This window comes from Brassica napus, chromosome C5 (genome assembly GCF_020379485.1).
Source record: "Brassica napus cultivar Da-Ae chromosome C5, Da-Ae, whole genome shotgun sequence".
Taxonomy (NCBI): domain Eukaryota; kingdom Viridiplantae; phylum Streptophyta; class Magnoliopsida; order Brassicales; family Brassicaceae; genus Brassica; species Brassica napus.
The window spans coordinates 4,075,295-4,090,372 of record NC_063448.1 but is presented as its reverse complement, the minus strand read 5'-3'; the positions used below and the strand labels follow the sequence as shown (position 1 = coordinate 4,090,372).

Genomic DNA, 15,078 nt, shown 5'->3' with positions numbered 1-15,078 from the left:
CCGATCTTTTAAACTAAGATCATTTATGTTCTATACATAATTATATTTTTTTACATAACTCTAAAATCTCGGACTTGATTCTTCATATTTTATTAGTTAATTGTGTTACATATAATAGAAATATTTACTCCAAACTAAAAATATAAAAAATCAAATTTAAAAATTTGTTATATGTAATTTAATATATAAAAATTCAAATACAAATAAAAATGATAAATGTAACCAATTTAAATATACGAAAAAGGATCTAGTCATTTTATAAAAAGCAAACGAAGGTCGCATATAATTGAGGCCCAATATTATGTCAACAAAACTCTGCTGGGGTTTACCGATGAGCTTTTAAATAACCCAAAAAGGAATACGAAACCATACACAAGACGGGCCCTTTTATCTTCTTTAAAATATTCTTAGCAACCGACTTTAACAGGTTTAATAATTAAGGAAAGAACAGATAAATTAAAACGCGGAGAGAGATTAAAAGGCCGCAAAAAGAAACGTGGCGAGTGACGAGCACATGACCGCGTAAGGAACGAGTTGAGTAAGATCCACGCCCGTCCGTCGAGTAGCCAACATGTGCCATCCAAACGTTTTCACTTTTTTCCCAAAACGTATATTCTCTTTTTTTGAATGAATAAAACGTATATTCTCTTTTTTTGAATGAATAAAACGTATACAACGTTTTCACTTCTTTGTCGTCACGTTTTACAATCTTTTACTATGTTTTTTACTGAATGCTGTATTTATCTTACATATGTTTTTGTCTGTCAAGTGTCAGGCATTCTTATTCAACTTGTACCTTTTTTATTTTTACATCTTTGGAAGCATTAATATCATTGAAGCATCATCATTCATCAGAATCATCACTGTACCAACTCTGCGTATCCACACATAACTATACATAATTAAGTGAATTACTCGGACATACACACATAATAATTAATACTCCATAGGTATCCTAGATTTTACTGAATTCTCAGCCATTGCATTGTCTTCTTACTCGCATACAAGAAAACACATACACAAAGTAATGCTCGGTTATATTAATCTTTTAGATTTTAGATTAACTTGTTAATTGTGTTAGTCATTATATAATACGTTGAAAATCTGAGACTAGACCATCTTTTCTCCAATAAATTATCTGGTTAATAGAATAGTTTTTGGTTTATCGACACCAACGTTGATGGAGGTAGATATATTTTCCTAGAATTAAGTGTCAGACAAGACTCGTACCCAAAAAAAGTGTCAGACAAGAAAACTACTAGAATACTTTTTTTTGGCAACAGACAACTATAGTACTAAAAGTCTAAAACTAATGTGTATATTTCTTAGTTTGATCAAAAAAAAAAATGTATATATTTCTTAGTAAAGAAGAAAAAGATGGCGCGAGACCTAGCTGGAGCATTGATGAACCATTTGTTCTTTTCGTTTAGTCCAACAAAAAATCCGCACAATAAACTAAAAACACATAAAACTATAAATAATTGAATTCTAAGAAAGTATTGTCAGAAAACTGTGTTTCTCTGCTTACATTTGCCGTCTTTCTTATATGAAATGTGCCTTCTTCTTTTAGCAACATATGTCGGTACCTTTTCAGATGCATTTTGATATAATGCCATAAAATTGTGATGCAACCCTGACACAGTTCCAGTTAGGATAGGAGAATCCCAAATAAAAAATTCCAACCAGAACTGTTAACAGCAGCCAGATTAACAGTTACACTATTTTAACCTGAAATTCAATAAACGATAACTACGAAAATATTTTGTAAGATCTGAAAACTATACTCTGTTTTAGTTTTGGTAGCTAAAACCACATGATTAATCAGTATCTAATTGGAAATTACATGGTAACAGGGATTTCAGATTCTTAATCTTATTGATTTCTTAACAGTGTTATCACACATGTACCGGAACTTGATTCCAATACGAATTATTTAATGAATGTTTTCAAGTTGCTCTGCTTGTCTCACCATACTTCACTCCCACAAGACAAAAAAAAAAGGTCACAAAACTCCATTTGGATTTTTGTGCACCAGTGGAAAAAAAAAAAAAAAAACTCCATTTGGCCGGCCGACAGAATATATAATTTCCATCCAAGAACCGACATATATTATATAAATAATAATTAAATTGTAGAAAGAAAAAAAAGATTTTAGCTGGTCAAGTCCAAAAAGAGTATATAAATCTTTGTACACAAAGCACGTTCCAAATACACATATTCATTCACTCAGTCCTTAGTGACTACTCCAAATTAGACAAAACATGCCAGTCACCAGCAGCTCCCAAAGCTTCAGCAGCTTCGTTAACGGTTGGCTGATCCGCCACAGGTATTTCGTCGAACAGCTCACGTGCGCTTCCTCCTTCGACGAAACCAACCAAGAGCAGCAACAATCTCTCGTGACCCAGTTTCTATCTCACTGTCTCCAATACTACCAAGAGAAATCCTCCGCCGTCTCCCTCGCCGGAGACAACATTTTCACTTTCTTCTGCCCGCCGTGGTTCACCCCCTACGCCAGGCTCATCCTCTGGGTCGGCGATTTCAAGCCTTCTCTCGTCTTCAAACTCACGGACTCCACCGTCGACGACCTCACGCGCCACCAGCGAGACCGGCTCTCGAGCCTCCGGTCGGAGACGAGGAGGAGGGAGAGGGACGTGATGAGGGATTTCGCGCTGGTGCAGCAGAGCGTGGCGGATCCGCCGGTGATGCTCGCGGCGAGGCGAGTGGGGGCGAGGGGGATGGTGGACGGGGAGGAGTCGGATTTGGAGGAGGCGATGGACGTGCTTAGGAGAGGGATGGCGAGGGCGATGAACAGCGCGGATGAGCTGAGGTGTTCGACGGTGGGGAAAGTGGTGGAGATTCTTACTTCGTCGCAGGCGGTTAAGGTGTTGAGGACGATCGGTGAGCTTCATTTTCGGTTGAGGGAGTTAGTGGGTTTGGAGAGAGACCACCAATGAGCTTCTTCCTTTCTTTTTCAGATACAACGATGAGTTTGCTCTGCTTCTTCCCTAATATTTCATTTGGGTCTGTTTCGGATTTTAAAAAACATTCACTGTTTTTTATCTTACAAGTCTTTGAAGTGATGTTATATGTTTGGCTTTGTTTTTTCTTTTTTCCGAGATTCCCAAATTTTCATCAGTTATCAGTTATTTGAAATTACACAATCGACAGAAAGTCAATAATATAGTTTGCTTCCAAAATTAGCTTCCAAAATCCTACGTAGCTTGGTTGGCCATGTCAATGCTAAAAAGTTTACTTAAATGCTGACATGTTAATTTGTTCGATACGAGACGTGTATTTTTTTTTTAAATTTAAAAGTCACGCGTTTTGAATTTTCGTTTCCGACTTCAAAAATCTGGTCAAGTTTAGGCCTGCGTCAACTTTCTGGCAGCCCAGTTTTCCCAGGAAGTTAATTTGATGGGCTTTTTTCATAAGCCTGTGAAAATGAACAGACAATGCTCATTATCCACACAAAACAATGATGCAAAAGTCTAATCTTCTGAGAAGAATGGACGGGAATAAATATGGGTATCAATCACTATGTAAGTATATCCATGGTTTCAAAAAATATCTGGATATGATAGTTTCAGTTCAACCTCCAGAAACCGCAGTAAACACATATGCTATCACCAAATTAAAAATAAGAATATAGTAAAATATTAAAACATTCAACCTCTGAATCAGAGCAATACCATAAAATACACCTCCTCAGCCCTCTTATTCAATAGTTGTTTTCCAGTTACTCGAGGATGAGATTAGAGAAAAGGTGGAATAAAAGTAAACAACATTTGCTGCATCCACTTTTAGGTTAGTATAGGTCAAACGACGCGTATTTGTTTTTTTTTCTCGGCACAAATTTCATTAAGTACCACTGGAAGTATGTTCGACGGTAAAATAAATAACAATAATAAAATAAAATAAAATATAAGATAAAAATATTAAAAAGAGAAATTAGCTTTGAAGTATAGAGATCTACAGTTAATCTTCACTTGAATCCGCGAAACCATAATTCAAAAGAATTTCAAATAGTTTGAAAAGATGTTGAAATACCATAGCGAAAATGGTTGGAAGAAGGCTGGGAAAGTGATTAAGGCTAACGAACCCATTATACGAAAGAAAATAGCACTACAATCGTCTATATTGCTCCAGGAGACTAAGCGAATCCGAAGATGTATTTGTAATATACATAATAGAGTGTCAAGGTAGCTTCTGAGGAAGAAGATGTTCTTCCGATTAATGTCAAGGAGTACAAATTTCTTCAATTCTTCTATCAAAGGCTGTAGAAAAACATCAAGGGACCTCTTCAGATGTTTTGGCCCAGGTATCAATATACTCATGAAAAGCAATTCTTTTTCCACACACATCTCTGGTGGAAGGTTGTACGGCGTCAAGAAGACTGGCCAAAGCGAATATTGTCTTCCAGACATTCCAAATGGACTAAAGCCATATGTGCATAGCCCAAGATAAACGTTGCGGGGGTTGCTTGCAAAATCAGGGTACACCGAATTCATGTGTTTCCACGCTTTTGCATCATAGGGATGATTGATCTCGCCTTCTTTCTGAGTATGTTATGCATGTCATCTCATCGCTGCTGCCGTCTTTTCAGATTGATATAATCTCTTCAGTCTATCCTTAATATGTAAGTACTACATCCGTTGGTATGACACCCTATTTCGCCCACGTCCTTGCGGTTTATATCGTGGCTTCTTGCAAAATTTACACTCTAACAATTCTGCATTTTCTCCCCAGTATATCATACAGTTGTCTATACACACATCAATCATCTCCGAAGGTAAGCCAAGGCTATGGACCAGTTTCTGAATCTCATAATAAGATTAAGCACACATATTATCTTCAGGCAAATACTCTTTAAACAACTGAGCCCATGCATCCATACAAACTTCAGGTAAGTTATGATCAGTTTTGATATTCATCATCATATCTGCCAATGATAATTTAGAAAGACCTTCTCTACAACCTTCATAAATTGGCTCACTAGCTGCTGCTAGCATTTCATAAAATCTTTTTGCATCCAAGTTAGGCCTCTCTACATTTTCTACCTCCTCTATTACTGATCTTGTTTCACGAAATGCATCTGTAACCATATCGTGCATCCTATCATGATCTACCATATGATCCTCTTGAAGGTTACAACTTTCAGAAGGCAAATGTGGTTCATCTATGTTACGAACATTTTCAACATGATTACTACTACTAGCTTCGTTTCTATTATCACCTTCTCTGTGGTTAAACCAAATATAGTAATGTGGAGTAAATCATCTATTTACTATATGTTTCCAAACCGTTTCACTAGCAGCAAACTTGGGATTATTGCATTTACGACAGGGACATAACATTTTACCCGTTTCCAGTGTGAGAGACGTATGTCCGGCCTGGTACATGAACATCTCTGCTCCGTTGAGAAATTCTTCTGTTACTCTCCCCCTTGAATCTTTATGCGCATACATCCAACTCCGAAGCTCATAGATATTTCTAGGCATTTTTTTTTACTCTTTTTCGTTTTTTTTTGTGCATCTTAAGAATGAGGGAGAAGATCATATTTATAGGGAAATTTCGATTTTGGTAGGTAACAATGTTACAACGAATTTACATTTGATAATAACTTAACCACCAATGTGCAACTACGTTTCTCGTAAATTGGCCGTCAATCAGATGGTAGATCTTTGATGTCATTTAGTCGTAAATTTACGACTACATTACGACTACCTGAAAGTGTAGAATGTGAAGTTAATTTACGACCATTTTACGACTAACCCGATTAGTAGCAAAATTATGTCTAAGTTACGACGAACTTTACCCTAGTCGTAACTTAGACGTAAAATCGAAGTTAATTTACGACTACACATTTGTAGTCGTAAATCGTAGTCGCTACTCCCACGTTCTCTTGTAGTGAATAAGTCTCAGTGACACAACAAGCAACACCACAAACTATATCAATCACATTACTAACACAGTTAGTCTTTCATTAGTGGAGAACAGTGCATACACAATTCATCTTCATAACTCTAACCCTATAACAATAAAAAACTTGAAAAACAATAATCAATCCAAAACGCAAAATTCACAGAACCCTAACAAATATTGAGATAAAACAAGAACTCTGTCCACAACTCCTCGCTTGCGTGGAGGAAATGCCCATAATATATCTAGTAGATTAAGATTTGATCAAAATCAATTGTATTGAAGTAATTTAGTAAATTTATATTGGTTACTAGAAGAGCTATTAGTAACGTGTTTATAAATTCAAAGGTTCTAGATTACTCATAGATGTTTAAATGTGTTAGAGTTTCTAACTAGAATATTTTTATTGTTGTAAACCTTTGTAAAGAACACACAGATTATAAGAATGTATCTCTTCTTATTAGCTTAAGAAAACTAGCTCAAAAACTTAAGCTCTCACAATCACAATATTCCTCACAAATCTCATCTCTCTCTCGACATCTTTATATATAGATGTTTACAATCCTTTTCCTATAAGTAATAACATATCTAGATATATCACAATCTCTTTATCTTTATCTCTTTATAATCTCAACACAAATAGGATTAGGATTGTCTTTTCTCTCAATCTTCTTTCAAGCTTATCCCAACAGTCTCCTCTCTAAGCTTGAAATGTCCTTCCTTCACTTCATGAACTCCAATGAGTTCTCTCATCTCTCTGAACTTGATTCTCGCAAGAGCCTTCGTTAGTATATCCGCCCTTTGCTCAGTGCCAGGAACATGTTCAACTTCGATCAAACCTTTCTCTACACACTCTCTAATGAAATGATACCGTGTGTGGATATGTTTGCTTCGACCGTGAAACACCGGGTTTCTAGTGAGAGCAATAGCTGACTGATTGTCGATCTTAATCACCACTCTTTCACTCGACATGCTCATGATCTCCGCGAGTAAGTCTTGGAGCCATATTGCTTGACGTGATGCTTCAGTCCCCGCCATGAACTCGGCTTCACACGATGATAACGCGACCGTCTCCTGTTTCTGTGAGCACCAAGTGATGGGGCTTTTACCAAGGTAGAAGATGTGTCCCGTTGTGCTCCTTCCATCATCTGGGTCTACATTGTAACTACTGTCACTGTAGCCCACTATCTTTCTTGTGTGAGAAGCCGACCGCTCGAACGTTAAACCATACGAGGCTGTTCCTTTCAAGTATCTAAGACATTGCTTCAACGCCACGCCATGCGACTCCCTAGGGCTTTGCATAAACCTGCTTAGAACTCCAACACAATATGCTAGATCAGGTCTGGTGTGAAGTAAATATCGAAAACAACCTACTGTCTTCCTGAATAACGTTGCTTCAATCTCCCTCTCTTGCTCTGACTTTGCCAATCTAATGCCAGCATCCATCGGTATCAACACTGGATTACAATCCTTCATACCTGTTTCCTCTAAGATCTTCAAGGCGTACCAATGTTGGTTCAGGGTTATCCCCTTGTCATGTTGACATACTTCAATCCCAAGGTAATAGGATAGCTTACCTAAATCACTCATCTCAAATTTTCTCCCCATCTCTAGTTTGAACTCGTTTACAGCTCTCATGTTTGTTCCTGTAACGAACAAGTCATCTACGTAGACTGCAATGACAAGTAGACTATTACCTTCAGCTCTCGGATAGACGGATGGCTCTTTTAGACAGCGCTCAAATTTCAACTCAAGTAAGATCCTGTTGAGCTTATCATTCCAAGCTCTAGGCGCTTGCTTTAGACCATACAACGCCTTCTTTAATTTATATACCTTGCCTTTCTTGTCCCTCTATCTCGAATCCTTCTGGTTGATTAACATACACTGTCTCTTTCAACTCTCCGTGTAAGAAGGCCGTTTTAACGTCCAAGTGATGTATCTCCCAACCGTGGGACGCTGCAAGACTGATCAGCAACCGTATTGTTTCGATTCTTGCAACAGGAGCAAAAACTTCATCATAGTCAACCCCATATTGTTGAACGTAGCCCTTTGCCACGAGCCGAGCCTTATACTTGTTAATGCTTCCGTCGGAGTTCCTCTTGATCTTGAAGATCCATTTCAAACCAATAGGTTTTACACCTTGCGGTAAGTCTACTAGGGTCCAGCACTCCAGTATGGTAATAGAATGAATCTCGTCTTCGCAAGCCCGTATCCATTCTTTGCTACCTTTTGCTTCATTATAATCATAGGGCTCGTTGTTTACGCACATCAACAGTATTTCTCCAGCTTCCTCCATGAACAAGACGTAGTCATCAAGGTACTTCGGCTTCGAGGTCTCGCGTTGTGATCTTCTTAACTGAGGTTGATCTTCTTCGCTCTCTACATTACTTTCTTGATCACTAGCGGTAATTGTCTCATCACCATTAACAGTTGGCTTCTTTTCTTCTTCATTGTGTACATTGTTCTGTTCTGTGATCCCATGATTTCCAAACACTCCGACCGTGACTTCAAAACCTCCATCACTACTTTCTTCTATCTTATCTCGTTTCCAGTTCCATCCCTTTGTCTCATCAAAAATCACATCTCGGCTTACCACTATCTTGCTTGTCTGTGGGTCAAGGAGGCGATATGCCTTAGATCCTGGCTCTGTCCCAAGATGGACAAGCATCCGAGACCTATCATCTAGCTTCTTCAAGAGCTTCGAGTCCACTTTTGCATACCCTATGCATCCGAAAACCCTCAGATGACTCACATTTGGTTTTCTCCCACGGTAAAGATCGTATGGCATCTGATCCTTTAATGCTCTTGTGGCTATGCGGTTTAGGAGATAGGTAGAGTGTCTGATTGCTTCTCCCCATAGTCGGTTAGGGACTGACATATGCTTCATAATGCTCCTGGACATCTCCATCAGTGTCCTATTGCGTCTTTCCACCACTCTTCTGTTGAGGAGTGTACGGAGCGGTAAGATGTCGTTTAATTCCACACTCATCACAGAACAGATTAAACTCTTTTGAAACGAATTCTCCTCCCCGATCTGTTCTGAGAGTTTGAATGTGTTCTCCTGTTTCTTGCTCTACAAGTTTCTTGAAGATTTTGAATTTTCCAAATGCATCTCCTTTCTCCTTAAGTAGTATGGTCCACATGTATCTCGAGTAGTCATCGATGAGGACAAAAACGTATCTGTTCCCTGCACTTGTGCTTGGATTAACTGGTCCACATAGGTCACCGTGAATCAACTCGAGTTTCTTTGTAGCTCTGTATGCGGTAGACTGTGGAAAAGATTGCCGTGCTTGTTTTCCCAATAAGCACGATCCACACACTTTCTTCTCAATGTCAAACTTTGGAATCCCCATGACCAGCTCTCGTTGCACCATAGATTTCATGGTCTCCATGTTTATGTGACCCAACCTTGAATGCCACTTAATTGACTCTGATGTTGTTGTAGTCAGAAATGATAGATCCTCCTTAATCCCCATACGAACTTTATACAACCTGTTTTTGGATCTTGCTGCTTTAGCAATAAGTTTCCCATGGAGATCTCGCATTATCAAGTACTCTCCTTTCATTCTCACATCACATCCCGCTTCAGTTGCTTGCCCCAGACTGATTATATTGCTCTTGAGATCGGGAATGAAGTACACATCTGTGATTTTCCTCTGTTCTCCGTTTCTGTCTATAAATTCTATTGATCATTTCCCTTTGATGTCGATTTTAGAATCATCACCGAACCTGACTTTACCGCTCACAGAATCATCGACATGGGAGAAGTATCTTCGATCACCACTCATGTGATTACTGGCCCCATTGTCTAGGTACCAGATGTTGTCATCTCCATCTCTTCCATCGTAGTTGCTTGGAACTATCTTCTCTTCATTTAAGTATACTAACTCATGCATCATCAGTTCATCTGCCTCTTGAGTCGACGAGTTGTCTATTTCTTGTGTTTCTTGGAGCTTAAGTAACCGATCCGGAGAGTCATACGCGACATGCCCTGTTTTGTCACAACGAAAGCAAGTGAGCCTTGATGCATCTCTTGGTCCATTGAATCTTCCACGACCACGTCCCCTATTGAAGAAGCGTCCTCCACGACCTCTGCCTCTAAAATTGTTGTTGTTGTAGTCACGAGCTTGCTGTTGTTGGGGCTCCATGTTCGCATACATCAACTTACTTTGATCTTCTTGATTATCCTCATCTTCGGCAACACGCTCCTCATAGGCTTTCAGACGTCCTATAATGTCCTCAAAACTTGTGGTCTTGAGATCTAGGACTTGCTCTAAGGAAGCTACGATGTGTATATACTTCTTCCGAGGCAAACACTTGAGAAACTTCTTAACCAGCTTGGTTTCTTCGATTTCCTTTCCTAGTGCCATTGACTTTGACGATAACTCTGATAGTTTGCCAACAAAATCATCAATCGTCTCTGTCTCTTTCATCTTAAGTCGATCGAAATCAGCCATCAACGTTTGTAATCTCGCCTCTCTGACACGCTCAGCTCCCACATGTCTCGTTCGAATTGCCTCCCATACTTTCTTTGCATTGTTTAGGTCTCCAACCTGTAGTATCAACGCCTCTGGTATTGACTGAAAGATAAGTGCCACAGCCATATTGTTCTTCTCGTCGTCTGTACCCTCGGTTTCGACAACTTCCCACACCTTGTGAACCTTGAGTAGAATTTTCATCCTCATGGCCCACACGGTATAGTTAGTTGCAGTAAGAGTAGGGCACTTGATCGATGAAGAGCCTCTATCCTTTGGTTTTGCGACTACTATATCACCCATAGCTCTGATACCAAATATTGTTGTAAACCTTTGTAAAGAACACACAGATTATAAGAATGTATCTCTTCTTATTAGCTTAAGAAAACTAGCTCAAAAACTTAAGCTCTCACAATCACAATATTCCTCACAAATCTCATCTCTCTCTCGACATCTTTATATATAGATGTTTACAATCCTTTTCCTATAAGTAATATCATATCTAGATATATCACAATCTTTTTATCTTTATCTCTTTATAATCTCAACACAAATAGGATTAGGATTGTCTTTTCTCTCATCTTCTTTCAAGCTTATCCCAACAATTTTGACATGTGATGAAGAAAAAGAAAAATATCTCGACATGTATTTCACGACAACGATCTTTATTTATCTCTCTAGTAAAAGTTCAAAAAAAAAGCGAGTAACGATATTTATTTATTTGTCTCCTTTTTTGCGTGATTTGAACCTTTTTTGGCTCTATGACCCCAAATTGAAAAATTGAATGAACAAAATAACTACATATATATATATATATACATATATTATTTTTTTTTTTGATAAATGAACAATTATATTGCTACGTAAGTAAAAAAAACTATATTGCTACGCATAGAATTTTAACTAGTCATGAGATACCGAAAATTTTAATAATCATATGGTTTCTTCGAATCCATATACTTTTATGTACAGAACAATTTCGACTAATTTATTACATTTCTCGTGATTACATGTTTTTTATTCCAGTTTATTACTTATATGATTTTTATAGTAAAAAATCTGTATATTAATAATTCAGAGACTTTAATATTTTATTAATTTATAAATTTATTTATATACAGAAAATTTTCATTTTTAGATTTACATATTTCAAAGTAAGTTTTTGAGTAAAAATAAGAAAATACTTGATTTTACGATATTTTTACTATATATATGTATCGGTTAAATTTTAGAAATATAAAATTTAATATTATTGTTATTCAGTTATTTGGTGTATAAAAATATGTACTGTAAATGTAAATGCATTTTAAGTGTAAAATGACAAAATAGCATCAATACATTTAGAAATATTAAAAAATAAAAATAGACTTCACTATGCATAAAAAACAATAAGATATATTGTTTATATTTATATAAACTTTATATACATTAATTATTAATTTATGTTTAGACTGCATCATATATTTACATAAGATTTTTCAAAAAAAAATTATCTTATTAAACTGTGTATTTACACTAATCCAACTTAACACTAGTTAAATTTATTAATTTATCATGTTTGTTAATTTATAGAGTTCTTAGTATAATATCATTTGAAATATAGCTTGTTGTTATCTATAATAAATTCTTTATAGGATTTGGGTGAATATTTCAAAAATAAAAATAGTGAAAAGGTAAAAGAAACGAATGTTTAATTATAATCTAATGAAATACTTAAGAAACTAGAGTTTGAATTGATAGTTTAATATCTTTTTTAAATAAAATTTAATTCTATAATTAGTTATATTTTATTTTTAAAGTAAAAATCTTTAAGGATAGAGACGCTTTTAGCAATACCAAGTGACGAATGAGTCAAAACTTTGACTTATAATTGCATGAAATTTTACGTACAAATCCACGTTCACATGTGTGGTCTTTGAATATTCGAGTATATAAACAAACCAAAGAAACCCATCATTTTGCCTAACAATATCATCATTTAACTATAACATTGAGATCAAAGAAAACCATTGAGATCTATATCTTTTCTTCCAAAATACCTTCTCTCTGAAAGGTCTGGTATTTGTAATTACAAATTTGTATCCTTTAGTTGGTAAGTTCTCGTTATTAATAATCAATGATGTTTTCATTAATGTGTGCATGCACATATATATATGTACCTAGTTATAATGAAAATCATTAGATATTGTTATTCATTTGATGTTTTAGGAATGGATACAAGATTCTTGTACCCCTTGGAAAGCTGTAAAATCATCCACTTGGTAAATCACAAATTATTAACAAGACTGATTAACTACACACACCTAACTTTTGACATGACTTTTGTTAATACGTACTGATCATATGCTTATTCTTTCGTTTATTCAAGTTGAGACATGGACAAGCGGAGCACAATGTAGAAGCCGAAAAGGATAGGAATGCGTTGTTGTCTCCTCATCTTTTTGACGCTCCACTTACTGATCATGGTCACCAACAGGTAAAGGAATAAATACTAAAACATTAGACCTTTATACATCTTCATGCACATTTGCATTTTGTTGATGAGTCGTGGATCGATCGTAATCGATCGAGTTCAGTGTGACGCGTGACATACTGACTATCGAGATGGTTCTGAATAGAATCAAGACCGTTCATACTGATTGACTAGCTAAGAGCATCTCCGACTTCGTTTCATATGTTGGAGTGTGAAATAAAAATTGTTTCAATTAATCCTACTTGATATTCTATAATGTAATGAAATAAAAGTGGATTTATTCCAAAGATGAAGTGAAATTGAAGTATTTTTTTTTACTTCAAACTCTATTTTGAAATGAAATATGTAGGAAATGTTCTAAGGTTTATCTTAGTCGCTCTTTATTTAGTTCATTTTTTCGTTGTTTTTCTGTATAGTAGAGTGAGTGAAAAAAAACTGTAACTGCCAAGTTTTTAATCGAGTAAAATCCATAACTGAAAGTGGACATAACTCTCATGTAGAGGAATAAATCGTTACAAAAATTATTGGTGTTATATTATTTCTAATCGGTTAATGCTTCTCTAAAGGTTGAGAACCTCCGCGAACGTGTTGTTTCAAGTGGGCTACTAAAGAGGGTTGAGCTAGTTGTAACTTCTCCTTTGTTGAGGTAAAATATAGTATTTGCATAGAAGTAATGAAGACTTTAAAGTTGATTATTTTATTTGTATTGTATTCCTTTTTGTTTTATAGTGACTTGGATTAACTAAAATCTCGTTGTAATATAGAACTATGCAAACTGCGGTTGGAGTTTTTGGAAATGAAGATAACCAACCAAATATGATAAGCAAACCTTCCATTTTGGCACTTGAGGTTGCTCGAGACCGTAATGTATGACTAATACGTTGAGAAATGTCTCGTACATTAATCAACACTTGAAACAAACTCATGTGAACAAAACATCGAAAATCTAAAGTAAATAATATATAAATGATATGTGTATGCACGCAGGGAGTTCGCCCTCCTGATATGAGAAGAAACGTGAGCGAGTATCAAACTATTTTTCCCACCATTGATTTCTCTCAGGCATATATCTTCTTTCACTTTTCCTTCATTTATAAATCTTATTCTTGGAAAGCTATATTACATATAAAGCTTTCTCAATATATTATCAACGTTACACATGATGATTTCTCTACTCTAACACATATGTTCTGGATGATATTATAGATTGAAAGTGAAGAAGACAATCTGTGGAGGCCCGATGTCCGAGAATCTGAGGAAGAGATTTTGGCAAGAGCGTTACAATTCATGAAATGGTAATCGACTTTTCGATCGAATTATAAATAACATTGGCATATACTGTAAAATAAAGATGAATTTTCTTTTATTAGGTTATGGAAGAGACCAGAGAAGGAGGTTGCGGTTGTCAGCCATGGCATAGTTTTGCAGCATATGTTGTATGTGTTCGCAAACGATTGTGACGTGTCAGTTAGACATGAACTTTGCAAGAGGTCATACAAAAAATATGTTATCCTTTGCAGTGACCAACTTATTAATTCTTTGTGTACTTTTAACTAATATGTTATATGTTTCTTACAGGTTTGCTAATTGCGAAATTCGCACTGTTGTGATTGTAGACAAAAGGTTAATATGATCTTTAATTAATCTAATTTCGAATAATTAATAATAATTATCCATTTCTTGACCTTTGATTTTATTTCTTACAGTATATCTTTACTTTTCAGCCTTTGTTCTTCTACGGAGAATTGATTCCAAGGAGAAATTTCAAAGAGTTTACAGAACCTTTATTAAAACCATTGTTGAAGAAGTTATTTAATATTTATTTAATATTTTATTCTTGAAGTTCAGTATTGTTGAGCTTCTTCTATTTGCCTGAGCCCCCTCGCTTATCCATTTTCCGTCTTCTGCATTTTTAGAAATTGTATTGAATAAATAGACATTTTCGGTTAATATACACAGTATGAAATTAATCTCACTCTCACACGGGGCCGGTCCCGGGCCAAATCCAATGAAACATTCGTTTTGGGCGCCCAAAATTTTTAAAAATTTTTATATGTAAATAGACCTCCAATTTGTAAAAAAAAATTTTTTAGGCTCCCAAATTTTTGAAGTCTTTAGTAAATGGTCTTGGGCCTCCAAACTCTCAGAGCCGGCCCTGCTCTCTCACAGGATATGATAATAAAATAAAGAGATCTACTGCCTGCAAAGACA

At 36.1% G+C, this 15,078-nt stretch overlaps 3 protein-coding genes across 3 annotated transcripts; 2 read left to right on the top strand and 1 right to left on the bottom strand.

Moving 5' to 3' along the window:
- Positions 1–2,107: 2,107 nt before the first annotated feature.
- LOC106399620 (protein RESPONSE TO ABA AND SALT 1) lies at positions 2,108–3,111 on the top strand. The gene has a single exon (XM_013840083.3). It carries the CDS (start codon positions 2,262–2,264, stop codon positions 2,952–2,954), a length of 693 nt encoding a protein of 230 aa, XP_013695537.1. The 5' UTR covers positions 2,108–2,261; the 3' UTR covers positions 2,955–3,111.
- Positions 3,112–9,608: 6,497 nt separating this feature from the next.
- LOC125586876 lies at positions 9,609–10,697 on the bottom strand. The gene has a single exon (XM_048756681.1). It carries the CDS (start codon positions 10,695–10,697, stop codon positions 9,609–9,611), a length of 1,089 nt encoding a protein of 362 aa, XP_048612638.1.
- A 1,907-nt stretch (positions 10,698–12,604) lies between these two features.
- Positions 12,605–14,828, top strand: LOC106398273 (phosphoglycerate mutase-like protein 1). The gene is made up of 9 exons (XM_022703599.2): positions 12,605–12,655; positions 12,763–12,870; positions 13,434–13,513; positions 13,632–13,734; positions 13,855–13,929; positions 14,074–14,162; positions 14,238–14,357; positions 14,446–14,490; positions 14,592–14,828. Exons 1-9 carry the CDS (start codon positions 12,605–12,607, stop codon positions 14,614–14,616), a joined length of 696 nt encoding a protein of 231 aa, XP_022559320.1. The 3' UTR covers positions 14,617–14,828.
- Positions 14,829–15,078: the final 250 nt, after the last annotated feature.